Raw genomic sequence first — 14,023 nt, 5'->3', positions numbered from 1 at the left:
TGTTTACAATCACATTTGCAGCTCTGTTGGGATAGCAGGATTCTGCAAAACATGAGACACTTCCAAACCTAGCCCTTGTGATTTGATAAATTCACTTCGAATTTGATTCAAAATGTTTGTCAAATCATTGTCAGAAAAATCAGAAAAGACACCCAGGAAGTTATAGAGACAGTCAAACATATTGAAAGTTCCTGGCAAGTAAGTCAGTTTGTGCTCTTTGAGAATATAGAGAAAAATGTAAGAAAACAAAGCACTTTGAATAACTAGCTAAACAAAAGTCATGGGACAACTTTGGTAAGAACATAGAAAATATATATCATGAATCTAGGAAAATATATTCTGTAGGCAACTGAAAAAGCTTAGAAATTGATGAAGGAGTACTATAAAAGGAATTAGAGATGATAGAGGGAACATGAAACTGCAGACAAAGATATTCTAGATCTCTGGAGCAATTACTTTGAAAGACTACTAAATGAAACAAGAACTGACAATACAGTGGTAGAAAACACTCGACAGGAATGCAATCAGGAATACATAATCATACTTCTAGTAGAAAAAAATCCATCAAAAATCTGAAATGTGGAAAGACAGCTGAATTAGATGATATTTGACCAGAAATGCTCAAATATAGATTCTGGGCAAGTTGGAGTAGTGCTCTCATAGTATCTGTCTATAAAAAAGGGAAATATAACTGATAGTGAGAATTACTGAGGTATTTCCCTACTGAGTATTCCTGGTAAGATTTATACAAGTATACTTGAGAAACAGCTAAGAAAATTGTGAAAGGCAAGCTTGGTGAAGAACAAGCTGGATTCAGGCCAAATAGAAGTTATCAGGATCAGATTTTCACATGAAGACAGACAGGTAAGAAATCATGGGAATATAACAAGGATTTGTATTTAAATTTTGTGGATCTTAGAAAAGCATATGATAAGGTGCCAAGAGGAAAGCTCTTCAAAATGCTCAGTTATCTGATGCAAATGAGGCATATCAAGTAATGCATAGTCCTTATTTGCGCTGTAAGTCAGCAGTTAGAATTGAAGGAAGTACAGAAAGATACTTTTATGTACTTCCTTCAATTCTAACACTTTCTTCAATTATGTACTTTCTTCAATTGTTGCACCCCTACTTTTATGGCAAAGCAGGGGTGCAACAAGGGTGCATATTATCTCTACTGTTATTCATTGTCTATATGGATCACATTATGAAGGAAAGTAGTATTAAACCTGATATGAAAATTGGGGATGTTAATCTCAGCTCTTTACTTTATGCAGATGTTACAATTCTAAGTACATCCAGTACAAGTCTGCATGATTCCCTGACTAAATTTTCAATTTTTTATTATTATTATTATGTGACACCTCCAAGGAGTTAAAAGACTCATCAAGGGAGAGTGTGCCAATAGCATCGAATGATTGATCTCCTTCCAACTACTAACTGTGCTCAAACTTGCTTAACTTTTTGTGTCAGCCATTAGTAGCAGAGGCTCTACCAATCGACCAACCTTTGCTATTTAGAGTAACTGTTTATTAAAATCAGCAATAAAAAGACAAAGAAAACAATTGTATCCTGAATTGGAAACCTATATGAACAAGTAAAACATTTCAGCTATTTAGTAACAATTTTTAGTGAGGATGGCAATTAAATATGGAAATAGACAACAGATTTATTACAGCTAATATGGTAGGAAATCTGCTGAATAATTTATATTGAGAAATTTATATCAGAGGCAGATAACAAAGATGGTTTCAGGACTGTACAATGTTAGTTATAAGGCTCAGCTGAGGGAATGTGGACTGCAGAGTTTGGTGGATAGAAGAAGGAGAGGTGATATGATTGAGACTTTTAAAATGTTGAGAGGTGGTTACAGGGGTGACACTGGGGAGTTCTTTCACTTGGTGGAACAGCAGGAAGGAGTGATGACAAGGGGGGGGGGCATCCCTGGAAGTTGCGAAAGGAAGCTGTGAGCAAGAGGGTGACGAGTGGTTTCTTTGCATGGAGGGGGTTAAACTGTGGAATGCATTGCCTGATAGTGTGGCGAGAGCATGAACGGTCAATGAGTGGTGTGATAGACCGTGTTTCCTAGAAAGGACCCCCCCCCCCCACGATGAGTCTTTTGATTCCATGGAGGCCTGAATAATAATAATAATAATAATAAATTTATATTGAATAAAAAAGAAATCAGTCGATACACTAAATCAGCTATATACAAGACAATATTCAAACCAGTTTTAACTTATGGATCTGAGAGCTGGGTCAGAAATAAAATATCTGATCAAAGACTGGAGGCCACAGATATGATAGGTCTGGGAAATATTGGAGCAGTGAATAGATGATGTCAATGTCATATTAAAAATGAGAATATTAGGAAAGAACTTGTCATTGTTAGTATGTACAAGAATGTGTCAGCAGAGCTAATCTTAGAGAAGAATAGAGATCTGCAAGTTGTCCAACTGTGTCAGGCAGACTGCAACAAAAGTATACAAAACAACATGCAGGTAGATTATCTCTGTACACAAATGCTAGGGGTATCAGAAACAAGGGGATAGAGTTTGTTGCCTTAGTCAATATGTTGCGAACTCAGATTGTAGGAATTAGTGAGACCTGGCTATCAGAATGAGACCTACTAATTGGTATCGAGTATCATCGGTACAGTATTTTTAGGAAGGATAGATTGGATAGGAGAAGAGGGGGCGTGCAGCTAATATCGGATGACTTGAATCCAGTTAGAGTTGAGACCTATAAATGTAGTAATACTACTAACAATATTTCATGTGGCAGTGAGTTTGAAGTCATCTGGTGTGAGGTGGAATCTAACAAGACAAATTACATAGTGGGGTGTTGTTACAGACCTGATGCTGATGATTAAGAAATGCATCACCAAATAGAAAAGGTGAGCACAAAAAAAGTAATCATAATGGAAGACTTTAATTTTCCAAATATTGATTGGGTAGCAGTAGAATCTCATGAGAAGAATGAAAATGCATTTATTGAGCTGTTGCAGGACAAATTCCTCAAGCAGCATGTGATAGAAGGAACTCGAGGTCAAAGAGTGTTAGATTTGATTATAGTGTCAGAGGGCGTTTCAATTAAAGATGTAACTATTCTGTCTCCAGTTCGTGACAGTGATCATGCGGTACTCACTTGGGAAGTGACCAAGTTTATGAATGTTCCATTCAGAAAAGGTTACATGCTGAACAACAAATCAGGAAATTATGACCAACTGAGGAGTATACTGAGTTCAGTGGAATGGGATCGGTTGCTGGATGGAAAGAATATCGACAGTGCATGGGAAGCATTTAAACAATACTTAAATGATGCGATATCAGAATGTGTCCTGAGAGTTCGAAGAATAAATAGAGAAGGAGTCAAATGGATGTGTAATCTTATTAAGCAAGCGATTCGTAAAAAAAGGACGATGTGGAAGGAATGCCGTTTGCATAAGGATGGCGTCCGTTATGAACGTTAGAAGTAGCAGGCTAGAATAGTCACAACTGTCATACGGAAAGCAAAGTCTGATTATGAAAAGAAACTGGCTCTGCGTGCTAAAGACAACCCACAAGAATTCTATCAGTATGCTGCAAGTAAAAGAAAGAATGAATATGAAAGAATAACTCTTCTAAATCCAGATGGCATGAGGGTTACAGATGCAGAAGAGATTGTTCAGTTAATGAGTGCTCGTTTCGTTAAAAGCTATCAACCTGGTAAATGCAACATTGAACTGACTCTTACCTCTTCACTAGATGAAGAAAGGCAAATGTGTGAGGCCAAGGTATTAGAGTTGTTGCACAAACTGAATAAGAATTCAGCAATAAGGACTGATGGAATATCAGCACGTGTGCTAAAAGAGTGTTCAGCTGAACTGGCCATTCCTTTGACCAGGATGTTTAATATGAATCTCAGAACAGCGAAGACTCTGCAGGAATGGAAGAAATGCATGGTAATTCCATTGCACAAGGGTGGTGCAAAGACCGATGTATCCAACTATCGACCAATTAGTATCTTAAGAGTGGTGGTGAAGATTTTGGAAAAATTGGTTAGGGCCTGCATTCTGAAATGGGCTGACAGTGAATCTCTACTTTGCAATGAACAACATGGGTTTACTAAGGGAAGGTCATGTTTTAGCAACTTGCTCACATTCTATAACAATGTTACCATTGAACTAGACAAAGGGAATGGATACACCATGATAATTTTGGATTTTGCTAAGGCTTTTGACAGAATACAGCATGATAGACTGTTGCATAAATTGGAGAATATGGGTTTGGGTTATACAATATTAGCATGGATAAGTGGATGGCTGACCGACAGATATCAAGAAGTGGTACACGGGGGATCTGAGTCTGCAAGGTTTAAGGTAACAAGTGGTGTACCACAAGGATCAGTGTTTGGTCCACTATTATTCAATCTATATTTGGGAAGAATTTGACATGTGACATACAGTTATTTGATGATGTTGCAAAGATAAGTAGGGTAATCATTAATGCTACTGATATGCAGTCTTTGCAGAATGATTTGAATAGGCTGGAATTGTGGGCATGGGAAAATGGGTGTCAGTTCAATGTCAGTAAATGTAAAGTCATTCACTTCGGCATGATTAGATATCCAATGTCGTATTATAATGGTGGGATTAAGCTAGAAGAAACTGATGAGACTAGGGATCTTGGAGTGTTAATAGACAGGAAGTTGAAGTTTAGGGCCATGTGGCAAAGATTGCAAATACGATTCAAAAGATAGCAACGCTGAAACAAATGTTCACATGTAAAGATAAGGATGTTATTTTGCTTCTTTACAAGGCATTGATAAGATCTCACTTGGACTATTGTGCGCAGGTCTGGTCTCCATTGTGATTCTGATATATTGGACAGAGTACAAAGGAGAGTGTTAAAAATGATATCAGGATTCTGGAATACTGATTATGAAGACAGATTGAGAATTTGTATACTGCAGACACTAGCAAACAGGAGAAAGAGGGGTGATATAATTGAGACTTACAAACTTCTGAAAGGGTCATACAGGATTTCAGTTGATGGAATTTTTCAATTTATGGAGAGTGGGGAAAAGATGAGAGGAGATCCTTGGAAGCTGAGAATGAAGGCTGCCAAGAAGGGTGTGAGGGCTAGATTTTTCTCTCAGAGGGTGGTGCGTGATTGGATGATGTGAGTGCAAGCAGTGTGAATGAATTCAAGAATAAATATGATAGCTGGTGTGTGTAGTATGTGGATTCCCTCGATGAGTCTCTGACTCCATGGAGGTCTTTCTTAATAATAATAATCTCAGATGATATGGTTACTTAAATAGAATGGGAGAGGAAAGATTAAGTAGCATTATTAATTATATTTATTTATTTTTCAGGCTGGCTGGAAAAATACTCAGAGGAAGACCAAGATGTAGGTGGATTGTAAACAAATTGTGGATTGTAAAAAGTGCCTTAGAAGTCCGAAATAATGTATAATGTATATTATACATTAAACTGATTCTGTGTGTCTACATTCACAACACACTCAGGAAATGCAATCCACTATCCATGCAAACAACCTGCTCCTCACTCCTCTACTCACACCCTCCTTATACAATTTCCAGCAAACGGCCTCTTGTTCTACCCCCTCCAATAATGTTGGATTCTTGACAGATAAGAGAATAATTTAGAAGAAAACTGTTGATCAGAAATTAGTAATGATGTAGCTTTTTCATGTAATACTATCACAATATCCTGTGCATCCCCTGAGGACACAAATCAGAAATTTGATTATGACGTTTATCAAATTTTATCATACTGTCTTATCTTCCATTCACTCATAACAGAAGATTGCCACAAGAAGCACAATTGTTGCCTTCAGATTCAAGAATGTAGCTGTGCTTTACTCTTTCTTTTAAGGTTATATGGTGATCAGCATTCATATTTACAAATTTAGGGACACAAAACACAAGTGTTGAAATGATTATTATACTTATTATTAATAAAATAACACTTGATGTTTCGACCCTATATTGAGGTCATCATCAGAAAAATACATGTGTACATGAAGACAAGCTACATGCTCTTGCACTCTACAAAGGTAAATTGGATCTAAGCTGTTAATTGATCTTTTACTTAGTCTGACCTCTAGTGGTAAAAAAAAAAAAAAACCACCAATAAATCCTACTAAAGTCCTCCGTACTAAGCTTTTTTTCAGGACTTATACAGTTCAGGTTTCTATACTAAGATTTTTTTCTGGACTTGTACCATTCAGGTTGCTATTCAATGTTAAAATAAACTTCACCAAGCCTTCTTGTACTGAGATTTTTCTTTGGCTTGTTCTAGTTGCTATAATGGTTGTAAATGGGCTCACCCCACCATTTTTGGAATGGTTAGACCATCATTTTTGTTCAGATTAGAATTGTGTTCGAGCATTTCACATGCTTCTTTAAATTTCCTCTCGAACCAGGTTTTGGTGCAGTGTAGGAACTTGGTACCTTTCCAATCAATTCTGTGGTATGTCTGGAGTGTGTGGTCTGAAAGGCTGGTTTTTCAAAATGGAGGTGTCGTTTGTGTTCGTCCTTCCTAATTGAGATGGTTCGCCCTGTTTCCCCTATGTATGGTAAGTTACATGTGCATTGTATTTTGTAAACCCCTAGGTGGGCTAGGTGTGGAAGAGGATCTTTGGAAGAACTGAGTAGGTGTCTTAATTTTGTCAGGGGGTTTAAAGGTGGTTTTGATATTTTATTTGGGTAGTGTTCTGTCTATTTTTTCTGAAATGTCTCTAACATAAGGAATGGCAATGGCATTCTTGAAATTTTTTTTGTTTTTAGTGGTGTCTCTGTGGAGAAGCTTGTGAATAGTTTTTTTACTGTATCCATTTTTTATAAATGTATGGTTGATCTCGTATTCCTGGTTTAGAGCTTGCTCATTTGAACAAATAGTTTGAGCTCTGTGTTTAAGGGTGCTTATGACACCTAGTTTTTGTGTTGGGTGGTGGTAAGAATTTTTGTGTATGTACTGGCCTCTGTGTGTGTGTGGGTTTGCAGTAGACTGAGAAGGAGAGGCAGCCTGAGGGAAGACGTGGCAAGTGTGTCTAGGAAAGACACACTTGTCACATGTTTTTTTTTTTTTTTTTTCCCCCAAACGTATCCAATTCACCATTGAAATAGAAAAAAACAACAAATGCCTAGATAATGTTAGCTTGAGCTGGTAAAGTGTTTGCATGTGAATATTAAATTTAGCTATTAAAAAATTTATTTTTATTCCTGTTTCATAAGTTATTCCTTCAAAAAACTAACGTGATTGCAACTACAGAAATCTGAATTTGGAAATCTTACTTGGAACATAATCTACCTCCACTGTGTTTTAACCATTAAATGAACAGAACAATAACTGTAAACTTTGTGTGTGTGCGCGTGCGTGCACACTGCGGTCACCTTATTCTTCATGTGAATTCTCATGGGTTTTGGGATACCTACTAAAATATTTTAACTATCACACTAATACTTGCACCTTGGTGTATATATAAAACACTATTCACAGATCGGATATTGTACAACATTCTGGTTGTAGATGTATAGTAATTAATAGCACTCAATGAGAAATATTAGCTGCAAACACTTGATATTTCAGTACCTTTGAATGCCATCATCAGAAGTTAAATTTAAAAACAATATCAGTCTATATCACCTACAAATGAAAACCAAAGGCATAAAGTATCAATCTTATGTATAATTCATCATTCAGATGATACTGAGATGAATTTTTTACTTAACTGCTATTAACTAGTCTATGACATGAAATGCAGAAACCTAGTGCTGACTTTTGTATTATGGTGGTTGTATTATGGTGTTTGTTATATGCTATAACATACAGCAAATAATTCTTACAGCATATTCCAAATCTAAATTTTTCTGTCAAACAGTACTGAACAGACACAATGGAAAGGCAATCTTAAAAGTTTTCTAATCCTGAGTTTGTTATTGAAATTAGTTCGTATAATTACCATGATTATGCTTCAAGTAAAATGAGTAGAAATAAAATTTCTACACTATTTTTTTTTTTTTAATCTTAAACAAATTACATACCGGAGGTAGAAAATTATTAACTTGTTCATTAGTCCACACTAGTTGATAACCAAGAGTGTCTTTATCCCAGAAGGCTTCTTTAAATATCAAAAATATCTTATTAATAGTTCCGAATCCAAGGTTTGCTATCACATTTTTCTTAATTTTTGGTAACTCTGGAATAAATAACGAACTCCCATGTTTCTTTAAATATCCAATTGATGGTGTTACTATTACATGGGAGGCAAAAAACATTTCACCATTCTCACATTCTACAGCAACAGGACAATCAAATTCTTCTATTATCTTTCCCATTATTTTCTGCTTTCTAGTGTTCAAATGCTTTCTCCAATATATGTGCTTTACTGGTTTGTTTAATTTTATGCTTCCACCTGGTATATCCGAAATCAAAGTATCGATAAAACTTTGAAAACCCGATTTAAAATTAATATTATAAACACCAGCACATTCTTTCCAGTCTGAATATCCTTGATTTGAAATCTCATCCAAATTATTGCAAGCATTGTCTATGTTTTCGAATCTCATAAACCAATCAAAAATGCCTTTTTTGATTATTTTTACTTTTGGTGAGTCACAGCAATTTCTCATATATTCTTTAAATCCTTCTTTAAATAATTCTCCAACAGGCTGAGGTATTTCTAGGTTAGAAGGCAATGAATAGTAACTACTTATTTTATATTTATGACTATTTAAAACCATGATAACCTCATCTATAAGTTCTTGACATAAAAATTGTCCAGAATAGGTACAAAAGTGTCCCTTTCCTTCTACAGAATAATCAACAGTAGGGTCAGCTAGAAGATCCTTACTATTAGTGTATTCAAATAAAGGATTGTTCTCTTCTCCATGAACCCATTGAGCTCCTAATTCAAGAACAGCATCACCTGAAATAGCATCAAGAATTAAAAACTGCTGTTAGATAAATACTCATTAGATATTAGATAAATTAGTGAAGAAGATACTAATTGAACTATTAAAAATACTGGAAAATCTTGCCTATCTTCTTACATTTTAGTTAACTACATATTACTGTCAAAATTCATGACATCTCATCTTCCCTTTCATGTTAGGCTTAATCATCTGTCATGGCCATCTTGGTTTCTTAGAAACCTGACATTGCTTGCGATTGGCTCTCTGTATTCTATTCTACCCTATCCTATCCTATCTGTACTGTCCTCTATGACTGTAAATTGTGTGTATTCTTCTGGGCAGTTTGCTAATTTTCAGGATGAAAAGCCCAAGTTTTTTTGGAGGAAGAACTCGACCACCTCTGTGCAAGACTTGCTAACTCACTGTCAATCAAACAGCCCTGATAAATATTCTTCGCATCTTAGATGGGATTCGAACCTATTAATCTCCATTAAAAGCACTAAATATTTCAATAATGGTTCAGCTATTTGTAATGGATAAGAGTAAAGCTCAAATCTGTCAAGTCTGTTGAGTATAGTGCTTATAAGTTAGTTAGCCTATTTATGAGAGGAAATATCAACAATATTCAAGGTTTGTGGAAAGTTTTCCCTTCTTGGTTACATTGAATATTACACTTGACAAGAAATATATTCTTGTTTTAATCCTGTACCCAAGTGTAAGAATAGACATCTTCATGACTAATCTACTTGTATAGAGAGCAGTGGCAGCCATTGAAGTTTTAAGTGGGGGGTGCTGGCTATACAAAATAATTTTAAAAAAATTCTTTTTTCCCTAATTAGTAACCAATTTAAATTGGTCACTAATTAGGAAAAAAAGAAATTTTTAAAAATTATTTTGTATAGGAAGCACCCACACTTAAAACTTCATGGGCTGCCACTGATAGAGAGGGTGTTGACATCACACCAACTTGGTATCCCATAATGTTTTTGCATTATGGAAAGGATCACTAACCATACTGGTTTCAATTTTTACTGAGGTCTCATCAGTGGGAGCTAGATTCCACAAAGATGCCAAGGTTGAATCAATGCAGAATCACATAATTTCTATATACAAGTATAAAAAAAGAGGTATAATCATCTTATTATTAAATACTCTAGATAAGAGATGATTTTGGAAAGTTTTTTCTGCTTGGTTGAAATGCTTATTATACACAAAAAATTATATTCTTGATTTAATCCAATATCCAAGCATATTCATAAAAGTGTCTTCATGCCACTTCACACTTTTATACTAAAGCAACTGATGCAAGTCAATAGCTGAATATGAGTAGATTAATCAAGAAGATATTTCATGCTTACACCTGAAGTCTTTTTTTTTTCTCCTTGTATATGGAAAATATATAGCATATTGATTTAACCTGGTATCTTCTTGGGTCTGGCTGCAACTGATGTGACATCAATAAATCTTCCACAGTTAGGTACTAATAGTGACACTTTTTTAATAACTTACTGAAGTTCCAAAGATATCCTGACAGGAGAGATCTTATTTGGAGAACTGCATTCCTTGTTGCCTTCCAGTAAATAGCATCAAATGAAGGATTTAATGATCATTGAAACAATGATGATGATTCAGTGATCCAATCTGTGACATCTGTTACAGATTGACAACAGTACAACATACATTCTACAGGTCCTGTAAATCTATGTATTTGGAATTGATTATATAATTATAATCATATCTTATATAATTATAAGAATTATATAATTCTCACTGGGTTTTCGTGGTGACGAAAATATGTTGGAAAGGGTCCCGAGAAGATTCACAATGGTGGTCAACGGTCTTTGGAATGTGGAGTACGAGGACAGATTGAGAGAATGTAAGTTGCAAAGCCTTGTGAATAGGAGGAACAGGGGGGAGGGGATATGATTGTGACACAAGCTAGCCAGGGGTTCTTATCAGATGGACATGGAAGAGATTTTTCATAGAATGGGATGGGGGGATAGAACAACAAGCCATTGCTGGAAACAGTATAAGGAAGGTGTGAGCAGAGGAGCGAGGAGCAGGTTCTTTGCATGGAGAGTAGTTGGTGAGTGGAATGCATTGCCTGAGTGCACTGTAATGTAGACACAGTGAATCAGTTTAAAGCATAGTTGGATGAGCATTGTGTGCAATAGTGTGTACCTCCCACGATGAGTCTCTGACTCCATCTAGGTCAGATAATAATAATATGGTTACTCCCATAACTTATAGTGTTTTGGGAGCAAAGCCTGCTGCTAGAAGAAGAGGTAGGGTCACAGACTCCTTTTCCAGAGTTAGTATGACAATTGCAAACATTCATGCCAATGACAGGATTCAAACCTACAGCCTCTTGGCTGGAAAGCGGATACACTAACCACTCAGCCAACTGGGCTGGCCATGGATAAGTAAGTATCAAAATTAAAGATATTATATCACACTTTATATGAGTATATAATAAGTGTTTTTATTTGTTCAGAGAGGATTTTAAGATAGGCTTTCCAACTATGTAGTGTAATGTTGCCTTTATTATTTAGTCATCTTTTTCTTTTTCAACAAGAAAGAGATTGCAACCGAAGAGACAAAGTAGTCCTACCTTCCAGTAGTATTCAACAACAAAACACTTACTACTACCATACAATATGAAGGATAAGAGTTCTTATGTAATATAAAAGGTTGCACACATATAAAAAAAAAACTTCTCTTCTAATTACATTTACAATTACAATTACAATTCTAATTACAATTCTAATTACAATTACAACTTCTCTTCTAAATACAGTTGGATGCTGCTATAGGCCAGGGAGTACGGGGGGAGATATTGAATTCATGCATCAGCAACTTAGTGCAATGAGTGAAGGCTTAGTGATTATTATGGGGGATTTTAATTATGGTGATATCAATTGGAAGGAGGAATTATCACGTAGCAAAAAGGAAATGGAGTTCATACATCTTCTACGAGATAATTACTTGAAACAGCACATAACTGAAGGGACACGTGGTGTGAGAGTGTTGGACCTGGTTATTGGTTCAGAGGTTATATGCATAAGTAAGGTGTCCTCGTTACCTCCAGTTGGTGAAAGCGATCATGTGGTATTGACTTGGGAGGTTGGTAAATCTGTGGATTTTTCTATTAAGAAGGGGTATGTACGGAACTACAGGTTAGGCAATTATAACAAGCTTCGGAGTGAGCTTGCAGCCATCCCATGGCAGAACATATTGCAAGGAAAAGATGTTAGCAGTGCTTGGGATAAAATCAGCGGGTATCTGAGGAAAGCAATATCAGATTGTGTCCCCATGGTCAGGAGGTCAAACAAGGCAGGCATTAGATGGATGAGCAGTAGTATCAAGCTTGAACTGCAAAAAAAGAAAATGTTATGGAGAATTTACAAGGTGAAAGGCGATCAAGACACCCATGAGCAGTACAAGGCTCAAGCTAGGAAGATTACCAGCATAGTAAGAAAAGCTAAATCAGATTATGAGAAGACCTTAGCCAAAGAGATCAAGGGTAATCCCAAAGAGTTCTTCCGCTATGTGGCAAGTAAGAGGAAGAATGACTTTGGAAGGATAACCTTAGTGGGTGCTGATGGTATTGAGGTGACAAAATCAGATGTAATAGTCGAGTTACCGAGTGATCACTTTTCAAAAGTCTATCACCCAAGTGAGAATATCTCTATACCTATAGCAATACCTAATGTGAGAATTGAAGCTAAAGAATCAGAGGTATTAAATATATTGCAAAACTTAAATGCAAACACTGCGGTAGGCTTAGATGGAATATCAGCTCGGGTGTTGCGTGAATGTGCAAATGAATTGTTAACCCCTCTTACCTGGATATTTAATTTAAGTTTGAACTCTGGTATGGTCCCTAGGGAGTGGAAGTTAGGCAAAGTGGTTCCTTTGCATAAGGGTGGCTCTAAAACTGCGGTATTGAATTACAGACCAATCACCATCTCAGGAGTAGTGGTAAAAGTATTGGAAAAGTTGGTTAAAGACAAAATTCAAGAATGGGTGGATCAGGATATGATACTCTATAGAGGCCAACATCGTTTTGTTAAAGGTAGATCCTGCCTTAGCAATCTATTAACTATTCATAATAGAATAACATCTGAGTTGGACAAAGGAACTGGCTACACAGTGGTACTTCTGGATTTTGCTAAGGCTTTTGACAGGATACCCCATAGAACACTGTTACGCAAATTGGAGCAGATGGGAATGGATATTAAATTGGTGATATGGATAGGAGAATGGCTCAGGGAGAGATACCATAAGGTGGTGTATGGAGGAGCCGAGTCCAGAATGAGGCAGGTGACCAGTGGTGTGCCTCAGGGCTCTGTGCTTGGGCCAATGTTGTTTAATTTGTATATAAATGATATAGGAAACGGCTTAAAGGGAGATATTCAGTTGTTTGCTGATGATACAAAGTTGTGTAGTGCAATAAAAAATCAAGCTGATGTTGAAAGTTTGCAGGAGGATTTAAATAAGCTGGTAAAATGGGCAAAAGAAAATGGATGCCAGTTCAGTGTGGAAAGTGTAAAGTCATACATTTTGGGATTAAAAGATTACCAGCTGTGTACTACATCGATGGAAAGGTACTCCAAGAGATTGATGAGGCTAGGGACTTAGGGGTATTGGTAGATAGGGAGATGAAGTTCAGAGGACACATTGCTAAGGTGTCCAAGATTGCACATAGGATTACTTGGTTGTTGAGGAACACACTGACATCCACAGATAAAGAGGTTATTATTTCCCTTTATAAAGCATTGATACTTCCACATTTGGATTACTGTACTCAGGTCTGGTCACCTGGATTCCTTGGAGATGAGGAGGCTGTGGAGAGGGTTCAGAGAAGAGTGACCAAGTTGGTGAGTGATATAAAAAATGCTCCCTACATTGATAGATTGAGAGCTTGTGGATTGCAGAGATTGGTTGATAGGCGAAGAAGAGGGGATATGATAGAAACATTCAAATTACTAAAAGGTTTTTATAGGATTGATGCAGGGGAAATGTTTCAGCTGTGTGATAGTGATGGAAGAACAAGAGGTCATCTCTGGAAATTAAAGAAGAGTGTGGTTAACAAAAGTGTCAG

The 14,023-nt window shown here is 36.4% G+C and overlaps 1 protein-coding gene and 1 long non-coding RNA gene across 3 annotated transcripts in view; one reads left to right on the top strand and one right to left on the bottom strand.

The window, feature by feature from the left end:
• Positions 1 to 14,023, bottom strand: part of LOC150095190 (uncharacterized) — a 353,683-nt gene that overhangs the window by 146,889 nt on the left and 192,771 nt on the right. The window contains exon 8 of the mRNA XM_090410551.1: positions 8,050 to 8,933. Coding sequence (XP_090266677.1) covers positions 8,050 to 8,933 — 884 coding nt within the window. The remainder of the gene's footprint in view (positions 1 to 8,049; positions 8,934 to 14,023) is intronic.
• The window catches only part of LOC150095191 (uncharacterized), a 39,798-nt gene continuing 35,726 nt past the window's right edge, over positions 9,952 to 14,023 (top strand). For both annotated transcript variants that reach the window (XR_016550077.1, XR_016550078.1), the window contains exon 1: positions 9,952 to 11,342. This is a non-coding gene — a long non-coding RNA (uncharacterized LOC150095191). The remainder of the gene's footprint in view (positions 11,343 to 14,023) is intronic.

Source organism: Typopeltis vanoorti, chromosome 20 (genome assembly GCF_054136105.1).
Source record: "Typopeltis vanoorti isolate ZY-2024b chromosome 20, IOZ_Tvanoo_1.0, whole genome shotgun sequence".
Taxonomy (NCBI): Eukaryota; Metazoa; Arthropoda; class Arachnida; order Uropygi; family Thelyphonidae; genus Typopeltis; species Typopeltis vanoorti.
The sequence above is the reverse complement of the archived record's forward strand: the minus strand, read 5'-3'. Positions and strand labels throughout refer to the sequence as shown.